Genomic DNA, 20008 nt, shown 5'->3' on the forward strand with positions numbered 1-20008 from the left:
ATGGTCAGGGGTCCCTTTACCTTTAAGTGCCCCTGCTGCCCCTGCAAAGCAGGCTTGGGTGGTCTTATCCATGGCAGGGGAATCCTCTCCTGGGATAGGAGTGGAGAGTCTCTTATTGTTTCTCTGGCATTTAGCAGGAAGAAGAGGAGGAGTTTGGATTTGATATTCCACTTTATCACTACCTGAAGAAGTCTCAAAGCGGCTAACATTCTCCTTTCCCTTCCTCCCCCTGTGAGGTGAGTGGGGCTGAGAGACTTCAGAGAAGTGTGACCAGCCCAGGGTCACCCAGCAGCTGCATGTGGAGGAGTGGGGACGCGAACCTGGTTCCCCAGATTACAAATCTGCCGCTCTTAACCACACTGGCCCTTGTTCCTTGTGCAAAAGAACTTTAGCAGGGTCTGATGTTCGTGTGGATCTGTGGACTTTCTGCTGTGGCCAAGCATTGCTTGCTGAGCAGCTGGAGGCCAGGTCATAGCCTTGCCCTATACTGGCTCCCAGGCCCCTTTTAATCCCAGCACCACCTCCTCTCCCTCTTCCGATTATTTTAAATACTAGGTCACCTCCCGTTCTATGAAAGGAAAAGCCTCTGAGCATTTTTTTCAGCGCGGCTCCTGAGCATGTGCAGAGTTCCTGACACCGCCAGAGGCCCCTCCCCCCGGGGAGTCGTCAGTCCCGCGCTCACGTGACAGGAGGCTGTTCCTGCCGGAGGACAAAGACGGGGAATGTCTTTTTTTTCCCCTCCTTCCGCCCTCCCCTTCCGGGGCGTCATGAACTTCCGCCTCCCCTCATGCCCCGCGGCGTGCCGCGTCATTGCGTGGCACGTGACCGGGGGCTGCGAACGCGGCTCTCGCGCACGTGACCCCTTCCTTCCTCCCGCTGTTGGTCCAATGAAAGGCAGGGACGGGGAGAAGAAGGGACCGCCCTGCGTCACGTGGCGCGGCGGCGGCGGCGACGCCTTCCCCTCACGTCTGTTTATGCCTAGTGGGAGGAGGAGGAGGAGGACGACGACGTGAAACGTGATGACGTAGGGACGCGCCGGGAAACGCTGCCGCTGCGCGAGGGGAGTCTCGCGCCGCGCTCCCCGCCTGCCCTCTTCCCCCCCCCCCGCCCCTCCGCCGCCTCCTCCGAACGTTCTCTCCCCGCCTCCTCCTCCCCCGTCGGCCGTTTTCTGTCCGTCTGGCGGCGCGCGGGAGCTGATTGGTGGGCGGGGCGGGCGGGCGCGCGGTTGCCATGGCGCTGGCGGCGGGCCCCGGGCCTGGCGGGGCGGCGGGGGCAGCGATGCCGGGGCCGGCGGCGGGGGAGACGAAGGTGATTTACCACCTGGACGAGGAGGAGACGCCCTACCTGGTCAAGATCCCCGTCCCGGCCGAGCGCATCACCCTGGGCCACGTCAAGGCGGCCCTCGCCCGGCCGGGAGCCAAGTACTTCTTCAAGAGCATGGACCAGGACTTCGGGTACGAGGCCCCGGAGAGAGAGAGAGAGAGAGAGACCTCGAGGGGAAGGGACCCAGGCGTCCGAGAGAGGGAGGGGCACGCCAGTCCCCTCAGCTCCTGGGGACCCAGGCGTCCGAGACAGAGACCCTCAGCTCCTGGGGACCCAGGCGTCCGAGAAAGGGAGGGGCACGCCCACCCCCTCAGCTCCTGGGGACCCAGGCGTCCGAGACAGAGACCCTCAGCTCCTGGGGACCCAGGCGTCCGAGAAAGGGAGAGGCACGCCCACCCCTTCATCTCTTTGGGACCCAGGCGTCCGAGACAGAGACCCTCAGCTCCTGGGGACCCAGGCGTCCGAGACAGAGACCCTCAGCTCCTGGGGACCCAGGCGTCCGAGAAAGGAAGAGGCACGCCCACCCCTTCAGCTCCTTGGGACCCAGGCGTCCGAGACAGAGACCCTCAGCTCCTGGGGACCCAGGCGTCCGAGAAAGGGAAAGGCACGCCCACCCCCTCAGCTCCTGGGGACCCAGGCGTCCGAGAAAGGGAGAGGCACCCCCATCCCCTCAGCTCCTGGGGACCCAGGCGTCCGAGAAAGGGAGAGGCACGCCCACCCCTTCAGCTCCTGGGGACCCAGGCGTCCGAGAAAGGGAGAGGCACCCCCATCCCCTCAGCTCCTTGGGACCCAGGCATCCGAGAGAGAGACCCTCAGCTCCTGGGGACCCAGGCGTCCTGGCACACCTTTGTGGTCCCCCAGGTGCTTGGCAGAAGGCCCTCCCCTCACACCATAGGTGCAAACGCACACACAAAATTCCCCATCCAAGAGCCAAGCACCCACACATTTCTGTGCCAGGGCCGTGCACGGTCGAGGGGTCAACCTGGCCCTCCTGCCTCACAGAAGAGGACCCTGAGAAAGGGGCTCTGATCTTCTTGAGAAGGATCTCTTTGCTCTCTGAGGGGATCTGGGGGACAGCCCTGCCCCCGGCCACACACTTCACAGAGACACCAAGCACCTGGGAGAGAAAGGACACCCAGCCTTTCGTTGCATCCAGCCAGTAGTCCGTCTAGCTCAGTAGGGTCAGCACTGACTGGCAGCAACTCTGCCAGGAGGCGTTCCCAGGTTTACCTGGAGATGCTGCCGTGGGTTGGCCTTTTGCAGTGAAATTAGATGCTGAGATGTGGCCCTTCCACACAGAAAGGGAACCAGGCCTCTGGGACGCAGGATCCACCCCATCTCCCCCCACCCTCCAACAGGCACCCAGAGCACACCCTTTCTGCACTTTGGGATGCTTGGAGTAGCTTCCCGCTGCTTCATAGTTGGGAGTCCCAGGGGCCACAGGCATCTACAGGGGTACCTCGGGTTACATACGCTTCAGGTTACAGCCTCCGCTAACCCAGAAATAGTGCTTCAGGTTAAGAACTTGGCTTCAGGATGAGAACAGAAATCGTGCTCTGGCAGCGCAGCGGCAGCAGGAGGCCCCATGAGCTAAAGTGGTGCTTCAGGTTAAGAACAGTTTCAGGTTAAGAACGGACCTCCGGAACGAATTAAGTACTTAACCCGAGGTACCACTGTAGTCACTTCTTGCTCCTTGGAAGCCCCCTTTCCTGATTCCCTTTTCTCTTCCTTCTGCTGAAGGGTTGTGAAGGAGGAGATCTCCGATGACAACGCAAAACTCCCTTGCTTCAATGGCAGAGTCGTTTCCTGGGTATGAAGTTGGCACATCGTCTTGCTGTGGGCACCCTCCCGAGCCTAGACCTAACTGGGGGTTGGCTTTAGGTCTGGGGTTTTGCTTTGGCCTCCTACCCTCAAGCCCTGCTTATGAGCTTCCTGGGGGCACCTGGCTGGCTGTCCCCTTTGCCACAGCCATGCCGGCTGGACCTGGTGGGGAGTACTAGTCCAAAACATCTGGAGGGGCTTGTGAGAGGCCAGCCTAGCAGGAGTTTTTGCCCTCATCCAGCAGGGCCCATTTCCTCTACTTAAACTCCTGGCATTTGGCTTCTGAGGGTTTATTTAGCGCCCAAACAGGTGGTCAGTCTTTGGGGAGGTAAGGATGGGGGATGATTACATGTTCCTCATTTGACCTCCTCCTTTTCCCTGCCACAGCTTGTGTCTTCTGAGAACCCCCAGCCTGAGCTCCCTCCCCCTCCCCCTCCTCCCATAGAGGTACGACCAGAACCTTCGCCACCACCGCCGCCACTTCCTCCGTTGCCCGTGGAGCGGACTAGTGGCATTGGGGATTCCCGACCCCCTTCCTTCCAGTGAGTAAGGGGAGACTGAACGTGGGCTTTTGGGTTTACCGCCGGGTGGGTGTGCAGTGCTTCCGAGTACCAGTTGCTGGAGACCACAGGGAGAGCTGCTCTTGGGCCCAGGTGCTGCTTGCAGGTTTCCCATAATGGGCATCTGGTTGGCCACTGTGAGAACAGGATGCTGGACTAGATGGGTCATTGACCTGATCCATCAAGTTATTCCTATGTTCTTACAGTGTTTGACTATTTGGGACACGGGTGGCGCTGTGGTCTAAACCACTGAGCCTCTTGGGCTTGCCAGTCAGAAGGTTGGCGGTTCAAATTCCTGTGACGGGGTGAGCTCCCGTTGCTCTGTCCCAGCTCCTGCCAGCCTAGCAGTTCGAAAGCATGCCAGTAGATAAATAGGTATCGCTATGGAGGGAACGTAAATGGTACAGTGGTGCCTCGCAAGACGAAATTAATCCGTTCCGCGACTCTCTTCATATAGCGGTTTTTTCGTCTTGCGAAGCAAGCCCATTGACGGATTAGCGCTATTAGCGGCTTTTAGCGGCTTAGCGGCTTAGAAAAAGGGAGGGGAGGAAAAAAACCCCGCAGGAACTCGCAAGACATTTTTGTCTTGCAAAGCAAGCCTATAGGGAAATTCGTTTTGCGAAGCGCCTCCAAAACGGAAAACCCTTTCATCTAGCGGGTTTTCCGTCTTGCGAGGCGTTCGTCTTGCGGGGCACCACTGTATTTCTGTGTACTCTGGTTTCTGTCACGGTATCCTGTTGCACTAGAAGTGGTTTAGTCCTGCTGGCCGCATGAGCCAGAAAGCTGTCTGTGGACAAACGCTGGCTCCCTTGGCCTGAGAGTGAGATGAGCGCCGCAACCCCATAGTTGCCTTTGACTGGACTTAACCATCCAGGGGTCGTTTACCTTTTTACTTTGACTATTGCATGCTGCATAAAAGGAAATATTATTTATTAGATTTATACTTAGTGTCTTCCCCCAAAGGAGCCCAGAGCATAAATCTGTGGTATTCTTCAGGAAATTTCACATAGCCAAGTTCACATTTTGTAATTCAGATTTATTAACAAGGCAACCAAATACAGGTTGCAGTCAAACAGAAGCATGCAAACAAAAATTATACATAATAATTATACAGTACATCAGTAAAATATCTTGGCCTGTACAATACATTACTGTGTTACTTATTAATTTTGTATACCATCCTTTATCCAGAGATTACGGGGTGGTTCATAACATTAAAACACAACACGAGAACAAAAAATACTATAGGCTATAGGTTTTTCTTTTCTGGGCCAAGTTTGAGGGGATGTTTTGAGGGTTTCCTGAATGAGGGACTTGGGGAGGTGCCCGTTCCTAAACTCTGGTAGGTACTGTTGTGATACAATTCAGTGGTGGAGGCCCTTTCCCTGCCTTTGCAGCCCAAACATCTCCAGCAGCCATGAGAACCTGGACCACGAAACTGAGACTGAGTCCGTTGTGTCGCTGAGGCGGGAGCGGCCACGCCGCAGGGAGAGCATGGAGCATGGAGGTCAGTGGCCGCCTGGGAGCACAAACTCCGGGTCTCTTCTCTGTGGGCTGCAGGGGAGGGTGTGCATGTGTGTGAAGTGGCCATTTTGTGAGTCCACCGTACGCTTTTCTCCTTGCCTTTACAATAATTAGGTGGGCACCGGCTAAACGGGCAGTCCCGCTTGGAGCGGCACCTGGCTGGGTACGAGAGCTCCTCCACCCTGCTGACCAGCGAACTTGAGACCACCAGCCTCTGCGACTCAGACGATGATGACACCATGAGCAGGTATGGGGCAGAAATGGGCCGGCGTTTTCGTTTGCGAGTAGCCAGTGGGTCCTTCCCCTTGGAAATGCTTCTCCTGGGATCTGTGGAGGTGGGGTCTCCTCTGAAACACGTCTTGCTTTTCAGGGGGTCTTGGCGCTCTTCCTGTCCCGCAGTCTCCCTAAGAGCATTGCAAAGTCAGGAACTCTGACCAGTTGGCTCTAGGCAGTGTGGTGTAGTGGTTAGAGTGTCTGACTAGGATGTGGGAGAGACCAGGCTTCAAATCACCACTCACCCAGGGAATTCACTGGGGACCTTGAGCCAGCCACCACCTCTTAGCCTAGCCTACCTCCCGGAGCTGTCCCTGATGCCAAGAAGATGAAAGGTGGGATTTTCCTCACGTGAGGCTGAGAAGTGGCGAGATTCGTCCAGGTTCAGGGTGTCAGGGAAGGAAGAGCCCTGCCATCTAGCGGGAGTGAAACATGCTCGCAATATAATATGGCATAAAGAATACAGACAACATATCTTAAGTTAATTGTTATAATATAATGCAGTTATTGAGGAAATGAAAGACCCATGCTGAGAGAGACGGAAGTCTTAAAGGATGGAAGAACTTGATTTTGTTTATATGAAACATTTATTTTTTGGTAACATTTTGCTTTCTGTGTAACATATTTTTGCAAGTTGGTGGATGGTGCGTTTTCTTTTTACTTATGTGATGCAATAGTTAAATTCAATAAAATATACCGTATGTTTCAGTGTATAAGACTAGGTTTTTTCCTTTAAAAATAATGTCAAAAATTAGGGGGCGTCTTATACACGGGGGCATCTCCCCTCATTTTCTTAAATCGGAGTCCCCCAAAATTGGGGGCGTCTTATACATGGGGGGGGGGCGTCTTATAGGCGGAAAAACGTGGGGGGGTGTATACACACACACACACATACACACAAAGACCTTGCCGCCATTGCATCCCTGGCCTGGCAGTTGGGCTTGAGGGTCTCTCTCCCCCTCTTTCCTGGGCAGGTTCAGCAGCTCCACAGAGCAGAGCAGCGCCTCTCGCCTCCTCAAGCGCCACCGTAGGCGGCGGAAGCAGCGCCCGCCACGTCTTGAGCGGGTAGGTTGGCATGGGGGGTCTGCAGTGGCCATGTGGGTTGCTGCTCCACAGGTGATGGAGGAGGCAGGATCTCTTGTCTTGCATGGAGGGGGAGAGGAATAAGCTTCTGGGAGAGTGGGGATAATCTTCACTCTGATTCCCCCTTTGCTTGAGGGTTTCCAACAGGCGTCTTGTTGGCTGCTGTGCTGCAGTAGATGGGCCGTTGGCCTGATCCTGCAGCCAGGCTCTTCTGAGGTCCCTCTGCTCACTCCTTTCTTTTCCAACTCTTCTTTCAGACTTCGTCCTTCAGCAGCGTCACCGACTCAACCATGTCTCTCAACATCATCACCGTTACCCTGAACATGGGTAAGGGCAGTGCTTTTTTTCTGGGGGACACAGGGGAATCTAAGTTTGGCCTCATTGAGGGGGAGTATTTCAATACAGTGGTACTTTGGTTCTCAGACTTAATCCGTTGTGGAAGTCCGTTCCAAAACCAAAGCGTTCCAAAACCAAGGTGCGCTTTCCCATAGAAAGTAATGCAAAATGGATTAATCATTTCCAGACTTTTAAAAACAACCCCTAAAACGGCAATTTAACATGGATTTTACTATCTAATGAGACCATTGAGCCATAAAATGAAAGCAATACTGCAGTCATATAATCAATCGATCAGTAGCTGAACTGGGTTCCACACAGTCACACACAAAAAAGATCCACAAAAACGCAAAATAAATAGCAAAAGCAGACAGACCTCAGCGTAACACTCAAAACGGAAGCGTGGCACTCAAATCGGAAGCATAACCTCAAAATGGAGCACATTCGACTTCTGAAAAAAGTTCGCAAACTGGAACACTTCTGGGTTTGCAGTGTTTGGGTTGCAAGTTGTTTGAGAACCGAGGTACCACTGTATGGGTAGGAAAATGAGAGTACCCCTAAACATTTATAAGAAAAAAAAGCACTGGGTAAGGGAGCGATCGGGGGATGTTTGAAATAGAAAGGGTGAGTGGCCAAAATGGGGGATTTCAGAGGCAATGGAAGGCAGGGCTGTGCATGTGAGCAAATCACTATAAGGGAGAGGGTTGAAGTCTGTAGGCCGGCTAGCTGAACAGCAAAATGCCAGAATAGGCATTTTTAAGCCACACTGCAAGCAGAGTTCTTCTGGTGGGCATAGCATCTCCTCTCCCCTTTTATGAGAAAGTAAGGCAGGAACCTGCCAGGGGGGGTTAAGGGATAGATCAGGGGTGGGGGAGCCTGTGCGCCACCCCAACTTTGTTGGACTCTCAACTCCCACCAGACCCAGCCAGCAGGGCCAACGCTCAGGGATGATGGGGGGGGGGCGTAACCACATCTGGCTCCTCTCACGTTGACTTGGGTGGTCCACCAACCCATCCTCAGTTTCTTCATTTATTACAATGGTGTCCAAAGAGGGCCAGATTTGATGAAGTGAAGGGCTGTGGGGGCTGACCGAAGTTGTTGACCTTCTTTTAGGATTGAAGTTGTTGAGCTTCTTTTACGGTTGGAGTTGTTGAGCTTGTTTTAGGTTGTTTGAAGTTGTTAAGGTTTTTTTTTGGATTTTCACCCCAGGAAATAAACAGGGGCCAGATTAAACCGACCGGTGGGCCCCCGAAACTGACTTTGGACATGCCTGATTTATTAGAATCATTTATTATCATTTATTAGAATCATTGGAAGGGACCCCGAGGGTTGTCCATTCCAACCCCCTGCACTGCAGGAATCACAGCTAAAGAATGCCTGACAGGTTGCCATCCAGCCTCTGTTTCTAAACCTCCCGCGAAGGAGCACACCACCACCTTCTAGTTAATTGCTGGACTTGACCTCCTTTATTCTCTCCCCGCCTTTTTCCTGAGCAGAAAAGTACAATTTCCTGGGCATCTCCATCGTGGGGCAAAGCAACGAGCGAGGGGACGGGGGCATCTACATTGGCTCCATCATGAAGGGCGGCGCAGTGGCGGCAGACGGCCGGATCGAGCCCGGGGACATGCTGCTGCAGGTGAGCCCGGCGGCTGCGGGGGGGGGGGAGAGAGGACGCTCCTCAAAGCCCTTGGGGAGCTTCCTTCCTGTTTTGGGGGGCTGAGGATGGGGAGAGAGCAGCGCCCCGGAGCCACAGCATCAAGCCGGCCTAGCAGTGCTTGTTTCTTCTCTGCCCCAGGTCAACGACATTAATTTTGAGAACATGAGCAACGACGACGCCGTGAGGGTCTTGCGGGAGATTGTCCACAAGCCGGGGTGAGTGGGCTTTCCCCCGGGCACTCCTGAGCGCTGGGCTGCCTTGCGGGGGCAGCCTGGACCTCACGCTTGCCTTTCCTTTGCAGCCCGATTGTGCTGACAGTGGCCAAGTGCTGGGACCCCTCCCCGCAAGGCTATTTCACCCTGCCTAGAAGTAAGTGGCCAACACTCATGTGTGTCCCCCCAAACCCTCAAGAGACTTTGCTCTGGTTCCACCAGACCCAAAAGGAGTGAAATGGACTTCCAAGCCATAGCAGGCCACAGGTCCCCCTGTCCCCCAAACCTAAGATGCTTTGCCAAACAGCCGGGCCTGCATAGGCAGAGTTTGGGCTCCGGATCTGGAAATGTCCTGGTTCTAGGGCCTGGACTCTGGGATGGGGGAGAGCAGGGCAGGCCGGGAGCCTCGGTTCGCTGGGGAATTTCCTAAGGCTTCTTCCTTGTCTGTGTTGCGTCCAGATGAGCCAATCCAGCCTATCGACCCAGCGGCTTGGGTGTCGCATTCAGCTGCCCTGACTGGGGCCTTTGCTGCCTACCCTGGGAGCAGTTCGATGAGCACCATCACCTCAGGGACCTCTGTCACTGAAACTGAACGTGAGTGACCCATATCGCTCTGCCCTGATTGTTACCCGGGGAGTGGGGAGGAGGGAGAGGACAGGGGCAAAAGGAGGTGTAAGCCCTCTTCTGAAAATCTCTGTGGCCCCTCTCTCAAGGAGCACCAAGTGTCGGCTGCTGGACCCCCAGTGGGAAACCCAGCGGCATGAATGCAATCCCATATCTGGCGTATTTATTTAAAAGCAGTTAAAGGTAAAGAGTAAAGGGGACCCCTGACCATTAGGTCCAGTCGTGGCCGACTCTAGGGTTGTGGGTTTGTTGGCCGAGGGAGCAGACGTACAGCTTCCGGGTCATGTGGCCAGCATCTTTTTCTTTCACATTGTTTTTATATGCAGGATTATTTTAAGTCTCCCATCTCACTCCCTTGTTTCTGGGTCATTCGCACCAATTGTCTCATTTGTCTTGCACATCCACAGAAGATCCCAGGATCTGAGCATTTTCCACACCTTTCCCATAACATTATTTCTTTCTTCCCACCCTCCCCCCAAAAATACATTTAATTGAGTGTTAATAATGACAGTCAGGTACAGGAAAAAAAGAAGTGAAAGAAAAAGGAGTTTTTTAAAAACCCTTAGTCGTCACAATTGTCAATAAAGAAAGAGTTCAGCTCTGCAGTTTACTGAGTCGGTGGTAGAACATTCCAAGAGGAAAGGGGCATTGTGGCCCATGATTACAAAGAGCTCCATAGTCTGAAGCATAACGATTTCAATATTTTTATTTTAAAATATATATAGAAAAAGTAGACACTGATAGACCTGTGGGACTTGAGCTGCTGCGTTTGCCGTTTGGTCTGATTTTATTTTATATGTCAAGAAGACAATCTGGAGCGCGTTGGCCCCTGGGCACTTTTAGCTGCTGCAGAAAAATGATGCCTCAGCTCCCCTGGGGGAAACCTCACTCGGGATCTCGCATCCCAGGGAGTTTGACGGAGGTCTCTCTTTCCCTTTTCCCCTGTCGTCCCACATTCAGGCTTTGACGACTTCAACCTGTCCATCCACACCGACATGGCCTCCGTCACCAAGGCCATGGCTTCCCCAGAGTCGGGCCTGGAGGTCCGCGACCGCATGTGGCTCAAGATCACCATCCCCAACGCTTTCCTAGGTACCGTGCTGAGGAGCGGGGGAGGCAGGAGGGAGGGTGGAAAGGCGGCAGGGAGCGGAATTCAGCTCCCCAGGCCCTGAAGCGAGGGACCCATGCAGCCCTCCGTGGCAGCCTAGCTGGCCCCCTGGCTCTCTCCCTCACCCCTGTCGCCCACCCCTCCCAGGCTCGGATGTGGTGGACTGGCTGTACCACCACGTGGAGGGCTTCCAGGACCGCCGAGAGGCCCGCAAGTACGCTAGCAACCTCCTGAAGGCTGGCTTCATCCGCCACACGGTCAACAAGATCACCTTCTCTGAGCAGTGCTACTACATCTTCGGAGACTTCAGCGGCTGTGAAAACTGTAAGGAGGAAAAGGCTTTGCTCAGAACTGTAGCTCTGCTCCAGCCTTCCCCAAGCTCTGTCTGTCTTCCATCCTTCCTTCCTTTCTTCTCCTCTTTTTCTTTTTCTTTTTCTTTCTCTCTCTCTCTGTTCTGAATTAGAACTCCCATCATCCCCAACCCATGCGGATGTATAGCAATGCAGCTGTTGGAAGTTGTAGTCAAAAACACCTGGAACCAAAACCAAGAGGCATTCCCCACATTGCTAATGGCAGCGCAGCGGTGAAGGTTGCTTGGAGTGCAAGAAAACACAGTCCAGGCATGTTCAGAGGCACGCTGTTCTGAATTCCTTCAAACAGGTTCTGGCCATTCAACCTAGATGGGCCTCAGCCCAAGAGAAGAGATGATTAAGGCAATAATAATAATAATAATAATAATAATAATAATAATACTGTAATAGTAATACTGTAATAGTAATAGTAGTAACAACAGCAACAACAATAATAAATTTTATTTCTACCCAGCCCAGCCCAGGCTCAGGGTGGCTAACATCAGGTATAAAAACAATTGATTAAAATAAAACAAGATTAAAGTACAACATTAAAATGCAGCCTCATTTCAGTAGAAACTCAAATCAAAAACGTCAAATCTTCACCAAGGCCAGCTATCCAGACTGGGCCAGAAAAAAGCCAGGGGTGTCCCCAAATAGGAGGGGAAAGAGAAAGGAAAGAGGGCGAAGGGATCAAGTTGATTCCAAGCCAAAGGCCAGGCGGAACAACTTTGTCTAACAGGCCCTGCGGAAAGAAATCATCCCGCAGGGCCCTGGTCTCATGAGACAAGGGATGGGAACATCTGTGCTGGCGGGGGCTGGTGGAAGTTGTTGAAAACATCTGGAGGGTGCCAGCTTTGGGGAGGGGGGGGGAGGAGGCTGCTCTGTTCTCTGTTTGCCGGATCTCACACCCGCACTGTCTGCCTGCCTGATCTGCTTGCAGCTTTCAGGTTGGCCCCTGCCTTGTTGCCGAAAGCCCTGAAGCTGGTCACAGCCATGGACTTCGTTGAATTTTCCGTGTGCTCCATCCCATAGTTTGCCAGGCTGTGGAATACAAACGCACACTAAATTGCACTGCTGAATTAGACCATATGGTCAGTCTAAGCCAGCTCAGCTGAGATGGTCTTGGGTTCCTCCTAGGCAGGCGGAGAGTCCTGAGGAGGAGAATAACACAGGTTGTTTTAGTTGCTAAATCTCTCCCTCTGCCCTGTGTAATTGTCTTCAGGAATGATCTGTGCCTCATTCCTTTCCATTCCACCTTTTTTTTTTAAAAAAAAAAAATTATTAGTTTTTCATTTACAACAATCCAATAATAGCCTCATTATAACAACGCCAACTTGTAATGCAAATCCTAATACAAATCATTCGAATGCCAAATTACATAATTTCGGTGGCCCCCCGTGTGCTAGAATTGATGGTTTACTTTATTCCTGTGTTCCAAAATCTGATTTCAATTACATTCCTGTCATAATAGTAATCCTTTATACAACAGCTGCAATATTCCTAACTTCTGTTCTTGTTGACACATTAATTTATAAGACTACAAGTGAAGATCTCCTACTGTATCGATGCTCTTCCTGTGTGTGACATTTATTCTGTCCATGGTGTTTCTTCCTGTCCTTTCCATTCCATCCTTAGCCCCTCACGGTTCAGCTTGACAGCTGAACGCTGATTTGAGTGTCTTGCTCTGGGCGGCTGCCTCCTTGCATGGAAAGCTATCAATGGCCGCTAACCATAGCGGTTGTGGTCTTTCTGAATTCCAGTTTCAGGAAACCACACGAGGAGGGGAGAGGGCTCTTTCTGGTCACATCCTGCTTTTGGGTTTCCCTCTGGGGCATCTGCTTGGAACAGGGTGCTGGACTAGATGGGCCCGATCCAGCAGCCAGCCTCTTTACATTTTCTCCACTTGGGCGGACTCCTCATTTCCGGTTTCCTCTTCCTCCTCCAGACATGGCCAACCTCTCCCTCAACGACAACGATGGCTCCAGCGGCGCCTCAGACCAGGACACCCTGGCCCCGCTGCCCTTGCCGGGCGCCACCCCCTGGCCTCTGATGCCCACCTTCTCCTACCAGTACCCGGCGCCCCACCCCTACAGCCCCCAGCCCCCGCCTTACCATGAGCTCTCTTCCTACAGCTACGGCATGGGGAGTGCCGGCAGCCAGCACAGCGAAGGTACGGGGGGGGGGGGGCAGCCCTGGATCTCGCCTGGCCCTTTTATTATAATAATAATAATAATAATTTACTATTTGTACCCCGCCCATCTGGCTGGGTTTCCCCAGCCACTCTGGGCGGCTTCCAACAAAGATGAAAAATACACTAAAATGTCACATATTAAAAACTTCCCTGAACAGGGCTGCCTTCAGATGTCTTCTGAATGTCAGGTAGTTGTTTATCGCTTTGACATCTGCTGGAAGAGCGTTCCACAGGGCGGGCGCCACTACCGAGAAGGCCCTCTGCCTGGTTCCCTGTAGCTTGGCCTCTCCCAGTGAGGGAACCGCCAGAAGGCCCTCGGAGCTGGACCTCAGTGTCTGGGCAGAACGATGGGGGAGGAGACGCTCCTTCAGATATACTGGACCGAGGCCGTTTAGGGCTTTAAAGTTCAGCACCAACACTTTGAATTGTGCTCGGAAACGTACTGGGAGCCAATGTAGGTATTTCAAGACCGGTGTTATATGGTCTCGGCGGCCGCTCCCAGTCACCAGTCTGGCTGCCGCATTCTGGATTAGTTGTAGTTTCTGGGTCACCTTCAAACGTAGCCCCATGTAGAGCGCATTGCAGTAGTCCAAGCGGGAGATAACCAGAGCATGCACCACTCTGGCGAGGCAGTCCGCAGGCAGATAGGGTCTCAGCCTACGTACCAGATGGAGCTGGTAAACAGCTGCCCTGGATACAGATTTGACCTGCGCCTCCATGGACAGCTGTGAGTCCAAAATGACTCCCAGGCTGCGCACCTGGTCCTTCGGGGGCACAGTTGCCCCATTCAGGACCAGGGAATCCTCCACACCCGCCCGCCTCCTGTCCCCCCAAAACAGTACTTCTGTCTTGTCAGGATTCAACCTCAACCTGTTAGCCGCCATCCATCCTCCAACTGCCTCCAGACACTCACACAGGACCTTCACCGCCTTTTATTGTGTTTGCAAATGGCCCTCGCTCAGAATCCTAGGAGAGTTGGAAGGGTCATCTAGCACAAGGGCCATCTAACCCCAGCCCCAGCGATGCAGGAATCTTTTGCCCAACATGGGGCTCAAACTCTCCACCCTGAGATTAAGAGTGTCAGGCTCTTCCGACTGCTGTATTGGGGTATCAGGGCTGCGGGCTGCCCAGTGGCAGCTGTTGGGTCCCCCAGTTGGGACAAGCAGTTCCCAGCCTTGCATGATGCCCATGCACAAGCAAGGGCCCTTCAGGATTCGCTGGATGAGTGAGTGAAGGCCTGTGTGAGTGTCTGGAGGTGGTTGGAGGATGGATGGCAGCTAACAGATTGAGGATGAATCCTGACAAGACAGAAGTGCTGTTTTTGGGGGACAGGGGTGGGTGTGGAAGATTCCCTGGTCCTGAATGGGGCAACTGTGCCCCTGAAGGACCAGGTGCGCAGCCTGGGAGTTATTCTGGACTCACAGCTGTCCATGGAGACTCAGGTCAATTCTGTGTCCAGGGCAGCTGTCTGCTAGCTCCATCTGGTACGCAGGATGAGACCCTATCTGCCTGCGGACTGTCTCGCCAGAGTGGCGCATGCTCTGGTTATGTCTCGCTTGGACTGCTGCCATGTGCTCTACGTGGGGCTACCTTTGGAGGTGACCCGGAAACTGCAATTAATCCAGAATGCGACAGCCAGACAGGTGACTGGGGGCGGCCGCCGAGACCACATAACACCGGTCTTGATAGACCTACATTGGCTTCCAGTACGTTTCCGAGCACAAGTTAAAGTGTTGGTGTTGGCCTTGAAATCCCTAAATGGCCTCAAAGGCTCAGTATACCTGAAGGAGCGTCTCCACCCCCATCGTTCTGCCCGGATACTAAGGTCCAGCTCCGAGCGCCTTCTGGCAGTTCCCTCCCTGCGAGAAGTGAGGTTGCAGGGAACCAGGCAGAGGGCCTTCTTGGTAGTGGCATACCCTCCCATCAGATGTCAAGGAATTAAACAACTAGTTGACTTTTAGAAGACATCTGAAGGCAGCGCTGTTTAGGGAAGTTTTTAATGCTTGATGTTTTATCATGCTTTAAATACTCCATTGGGAGGTGCACTCCATTGTTTCTGGAGACAGACAGCTGCCAACAACAACTAAGTATTATTATTAGAGAGTAGGTAAACATTACCTCCCCTGACTTACACGCCTCCTCTCTCCCTTCTTTTCTGCAGGCAGCCGGAGCAGTGGGTCAAACCGCAGTGATGGCGGTGGCGGTGGCAGTGGGGCTGGCCGAGGGGCCGGCAAGCCCAAGGAAGAGAAGGCAGGGGCCGACTCCAAGTCCGGCAGCGGCAGCGAGTCGGAGTACTCCATCCGCAGCGGCAGCCAGCGCGGCGGGGTGACGGTGGGGCCCGGCGGGGAGGGGTCTTCTTCCCAGCGCAGCCAGCACAGCCTGGGGGGTGGCAGTATCCGTTCCCACCACTCCCTCCACGCGGCCTACGCTGCCCCCGGGGGCATCCCCCTGGCTTACAACCCCATGGTGGTCATGATGGTCCCGCCCCCCACCCCACCCTCAGCTGCTGCGGCCGCGGCGGCCGTCCAGCCCCCCGGCGCCCCCCCTGTGCGCGACTTGGGCTCGGTGCCCCCCGAGCTCACGGCCAGCCGCCAGTCGTTCCACATGGCCATGGGGAACCCCAGCGAGTTCTTTGTCGACGTGATGTGAACTGAGGCTGGGGGGGGGTCCCTGAGCCCCACCTTGCGCTCACCGCTGTGGCCTCCGTTCCCAGAGCCTTCCACAACCCTCTGACCTCTGCCGGGGTTTCATGGCCCCCCCCTCCCACACACATGCCACAAGAGAGCCTTTCGGATGGACCCAAACATTTGCTTCTTGCCCCCAGTTGGCACACGTTGTGGTCCTCCGACTCGGCCGGAAGCAATGTGGCCGCCATCCACTTCCATGGCACTTCCGTGGCTCAGCTTAGGGCTTGCGTGACCCACGCCCGCCTTGCCAGCAATTTTTCCTACACCAGCAGAACCGTTTGCCTTCATCCCGTGATGTCACACGTGGCTTGACGGGTCCTCTCTCGTTTACTGCGTTCAGATGGCTCCGCCTTCCATATTGTGAGCCGTCTTTTTTAAACTTTTTTTTTACTACCGTGGCTGGCTTGGCCACTTTTTAATCATGTGACTCAGGTCTCTAGAATCATGTGACCTCTGCCTCCTGTTTTGTATCTGCCTTGAACTGGTGTCCTCTGAATTTTGGCCCCCCTCGAGTTTCCATGGTCAGGTGGCCGCCTTGGAATGTCACATGACCCAGGGCAACGGCCCAGGACTTCCTGTCACATGACCTGATCTATTCTATGGTTTTGTGAGCAGGTGAGTCTCGATGCCTCCGCTTCCTAGCGGAAGAGTAGATTCATTTGATCCCCATCCATGCACCCCACTTGATCCCCAAAAACCCGGTGTCAATGAAGTGCTCATTTTGTTTTGTGCTGTTACGTTTTTTTTTTCTATTAAAGAGGAAACTTTCTTAATTTTTTTTATTCATGTTTTTGGAGTTAAGATGGTTCATTTTTTTTAAAAAAAAACCTTCCTTTTGTATAAAAGTCTCCCCCCTGCCCCAGATCTCATTTTTACACTACATCCCCCCCCCAAATGTGAGATCATTCTTTTTTTTTTTATTGTGTGTTTTTAACACTACAACTCTTTGCATTTTGAAGGGTTTACAACCAAAGTGTCACTGGTGACGTTTGATTCCAGGGTCGCTGCCAGAATTGTGCTCTTTGCCCTGTTTGTAATAGAAAATGTGTTTGTTTCCTTTGCAGCCTGTTGCTGTTTCAGCTGCTAAAGTTTTCCATCCCGTGCGGGGGGCGGAGGCAACTTGAGGCAAAACCCCAACATCCTTTGCCCCCTGTTTGAATCCCAAGGAAAGACCAGGCTATTGATGTGGGATAGGAGTCCTTTTGGTTCTAGGGCACAGAGTTCAGATTCCATCTTCAGGCTGTTTATAATAATTACCATATTTTTTGCTCTATAAGACTCACTTTTTCCCTCCTAAAAAGGGGAAATGTGTGTGCGTCTTATGGAGCGAATGCAGGCTGCGCAGCTATCCCAGAAGCCAGAACAGCAAGAGGGATCGCTGCTTTCACTGCGCAGCGATCCCTCTTGCTGTTCTGGCTTCTGAGATTCAGAATATTTTTTTTCTTGTTTTCCTCCTCCAAAAACTAGGTGCGTCTTATGGTCTGGTGCGTCTTATAGAGCGAAAAATACGGTATTTTGTTGGCAGCGGATACTGGATCCAAAAGTTCTCTTCTGCCAGTGAAAGGAGGAATACTTTCTGTCATACAAAGGGGGAACTCTTGGATCTAGGCCTGTACGGACCTCTTGTGTGCGACACTTTTGGGGGAACACAGCTCAGGACTGAAATGCGTCTGTTTTGCTCACAGACGTGTTTCCCCCCCCCCCAGCCCTTAAAATTCTTTTTAGAGAGAGAATTCGGTTTTGAAGCCTCTCACTGGGCAGGATCTTCAGGGTTATAGTTCACCCTTTGCCTTGCGATGTAGGTGGGCAGGAGAACAAACCCCAAAGAATCTTCACCTGCAAATTGTCGCAGTAAGCCCTAAAACCAGGTTTTGTGCGGTCCGGGCAGATTGTGCCCGCTTTGCTCCTTCCCTCTAGAGCTGGGGAGAAAGAAACCACAATTCCTGCCTTAGTATTATGCCCGACTCCAGAGATTGTAATCTCTCTAGCGTTGCCATATCTTAAGAGCAAAAAAAGAGAACAGTCCAAGCCGCTGCCAGCCCGAGCTGGGGAAATAGGCATGCAGTTGCAGGTGTGCAGAGCCCCCTCCCCCCAAAAAACCTGGACATTGCCTTTAAAATGTAAAAATCCGGATGGGCATGTTAGCCCCCCAAAAGGGGGCATAACCGGGTTTTCCCGGACATATGGCAACCCTACTCTAGGGCCAAATAAACTGCCATCCCCTAAGCCAGGAATCTTCATTTTTTTAATCGCAGGAGCGAATTGGGCACATGCAAAGTGTGGGGTGGAGTATTTTGGGATTCAGGGCCTTTCTAACTAGGGACGCCCAGGATAAGAGCTGAGAGCCGAGATTCCTCAACACTTCCATCCTCCCGGATTCAGAAGCCAGGCTAGGGACTCTTGCAGAACGCAACCTTTTCCTCACCTGGATGGGAAGGTGGTTCGACCGGCCGTGCTGCGCCTCTCAGTTTCCACACCCAGGTGCAGAGCGTGGATGTTGAAATTTGCCTCTTGTTACCTCCTGAGCGGTGCCAGGTAGTATGTTGGTCTCGCTTCCTGCGCGCTCTCTCTCTCTCTCTTAACTCTCCTGTCGCTGCCCCATCCAGAGTTGTAGCAATTCTATCCCCTGAATCCTGCAGAGTCTCATCCGGGGAAGAAGGGAAAAAGTGGAAGGGAGGAGGAAAGGTATTCAACGCCCCCACCCCACCCCGACTTGCCTCCCTCCCCAAACAGGGTACGAACTTCCTCTTCAATGGTGCTACTTCCTTCCCACCTGCATGTTCCTGCGAGTCTTTGTCTCTAGGTTGCAGCAGGAGACACCCCCCTAGGGATTGGGGCCCCTCTCCAGTATTTAGCCCTCCCCTCTCTCTAGGGGCCTGGGTGTGTGTGTGCGTGCGTGTGATCAGTAGCAGATAACTATTTTGTAATAACATATTTATTTTTTAGCTCTTTTGTGTACAAAAAAAAAAAACCACCATTCAGTAATAATTAAAAAAACAACCAAATAAAACCAAAGTGTGTCAACTTGTGCATTTTGTTTACGTGATGCTCGAATGGGGTTTTTTTTTGGGGGGGGGTAAACTGGATGGCAAGATTTGGAATTGGCGCTGTAGGCATCTTGCAGTTCTTTGGCCAAAACCGGTCTTCGATACTCAAGGTCAGGGGTCAGCAAACTTTTTCAGCAGGGGGCCAGTCCACTGTCTCTTAGACCTTGTGGGGGGCCAGACTATCTATCTATCTATCATCTATATCTATCTATCTATCTATCTATCTATCTATCTATCTATCTATCTATCTATCTATCTATCTATCTATCTATGTATAACAAATTCCTATGCCCCACAAATAACCCAGAGATAAATAAAATAACTCAGAGATAAATAAAAGCACACATTCAACTCATGTAAAAGCACGTAGATTCCCAGACCATCTGCGGGCCGGATTCAGAAGGCGATTGGGCTGCATCCAGCCCCCAGGCCTTATTTTGCCTGCCCATTCTCAAGGTCAAAATTGGAGGGCCAGCAGTTGGCCCACCTTACAAAGGAAAAAAAAGGAAAGTTTGGGGGAGGGGAGTCCAGGGTGGCTATGGATTAAATTTACGCTGCGTGGGAATGGTTTATTTCCTTCCCCTCCTGACTGGAAAGAAACAGAACCTCCAACGTTCCTGCTGCAGAATAGGTAGGTCCCTTCACACTCCAGTCATTTCCTACCAAATTCTGCATGCAAATAGTGCAGGAGCATCTCCCCAAATCGAGAGTGCTTTGCCCTCCTTAAATATATTCCAAGCACGGTTGACAGCAAGGAGTGGCAGAGCACAAGGCAAGGTAAATAATGGAACAATTTCAAATGGCATCTGGGATGTTTTGCTGAAAAGCAGATTGTCCCATGATAAGGGGGTCATGTAGATTTAGCCTCTCCCATTTGTCCCACAAGATAAGCTTGCCTTGCAGTTAAATTAGAAGAGTCACGCAAGGCAGAATCTGGCCCTACAGGTATCGCTAGACTACAATTCCCATCATCCCTGGCTATTGGACATGTCAGTTGGAGCTGATGTGAACTAGTTTCCTCCCAACAGCTTCCTGGAAGAAGCAGGCCACCCCTTGCAGGTTGATAGGCGGTGGGCACTCTGCACGGGCTCAGTGGCACCATGGTTTATGGCTGCATCCGGCCAAGACAAACCAGGATCTGAGCCAGAAAGACGGGGCACGCCAAGTGAAGCGAGAATGCCCTTGTTTAAATTCTGCTTCTTCCTTGCC

The 20008-nt window shown here is 52.7% G+C and overlaps 1 protein-coding gene across 1 annotated transcript; it reads left to right on the top strand.

Annotated features, from left to right (window-relative positions):
- Positions 1 to 1268: 1268 nt before the first annotated feature.
- Positions 1269 to 18767, top strand: DVL2 (dishevelled segment polarity protein 2). Its single transcript, XM_079951844.1, has 16 exons — positions 1269 to 1454; positions 3064 to 3133; positions 3532 to 3686; positions 5102 to 5211; positions 5343 to 5475; positions 6476 to 6566; positions 6842 to 6911; positions 8417 to 8556; positions 8716 to 8792; positions 8879 to 8946; positions 9249 to 9383; positions 10374 to 10505; positions 10669 to 10845; positions 12820 to 13044; positions 15227 to 16994; positions 17252 to 18767. The coding sequence occupies exons 1-15, from the start codon at positions 1279 to 1281 to the stop codon at positions 15712 to 15714; spliced, it is 2247 nt and encodes a 748-aa protein (XP_079807970.1). The 5' UTR covers positions 1269 to 1278; the 3' UTR covers positions 15715 to 16994; positions 17252 to 18767.
- The last annotated feature ends 1241 nt before the right edge of the window (positions 18768 to 20008 follow it).

The sequence above is a fragment of the Podarcis cretensis genome, assembly GCF_951804945.1.
Source record: "Podarcis cretensis genome assembly, chromosome: 13".
Classification (NCBI taxonomy): Eukaryota; Metazoa; Chordata; class Lepidosauria; order Squamata; family Lacertidae; genus Podarcis; species Podarcis cretensis.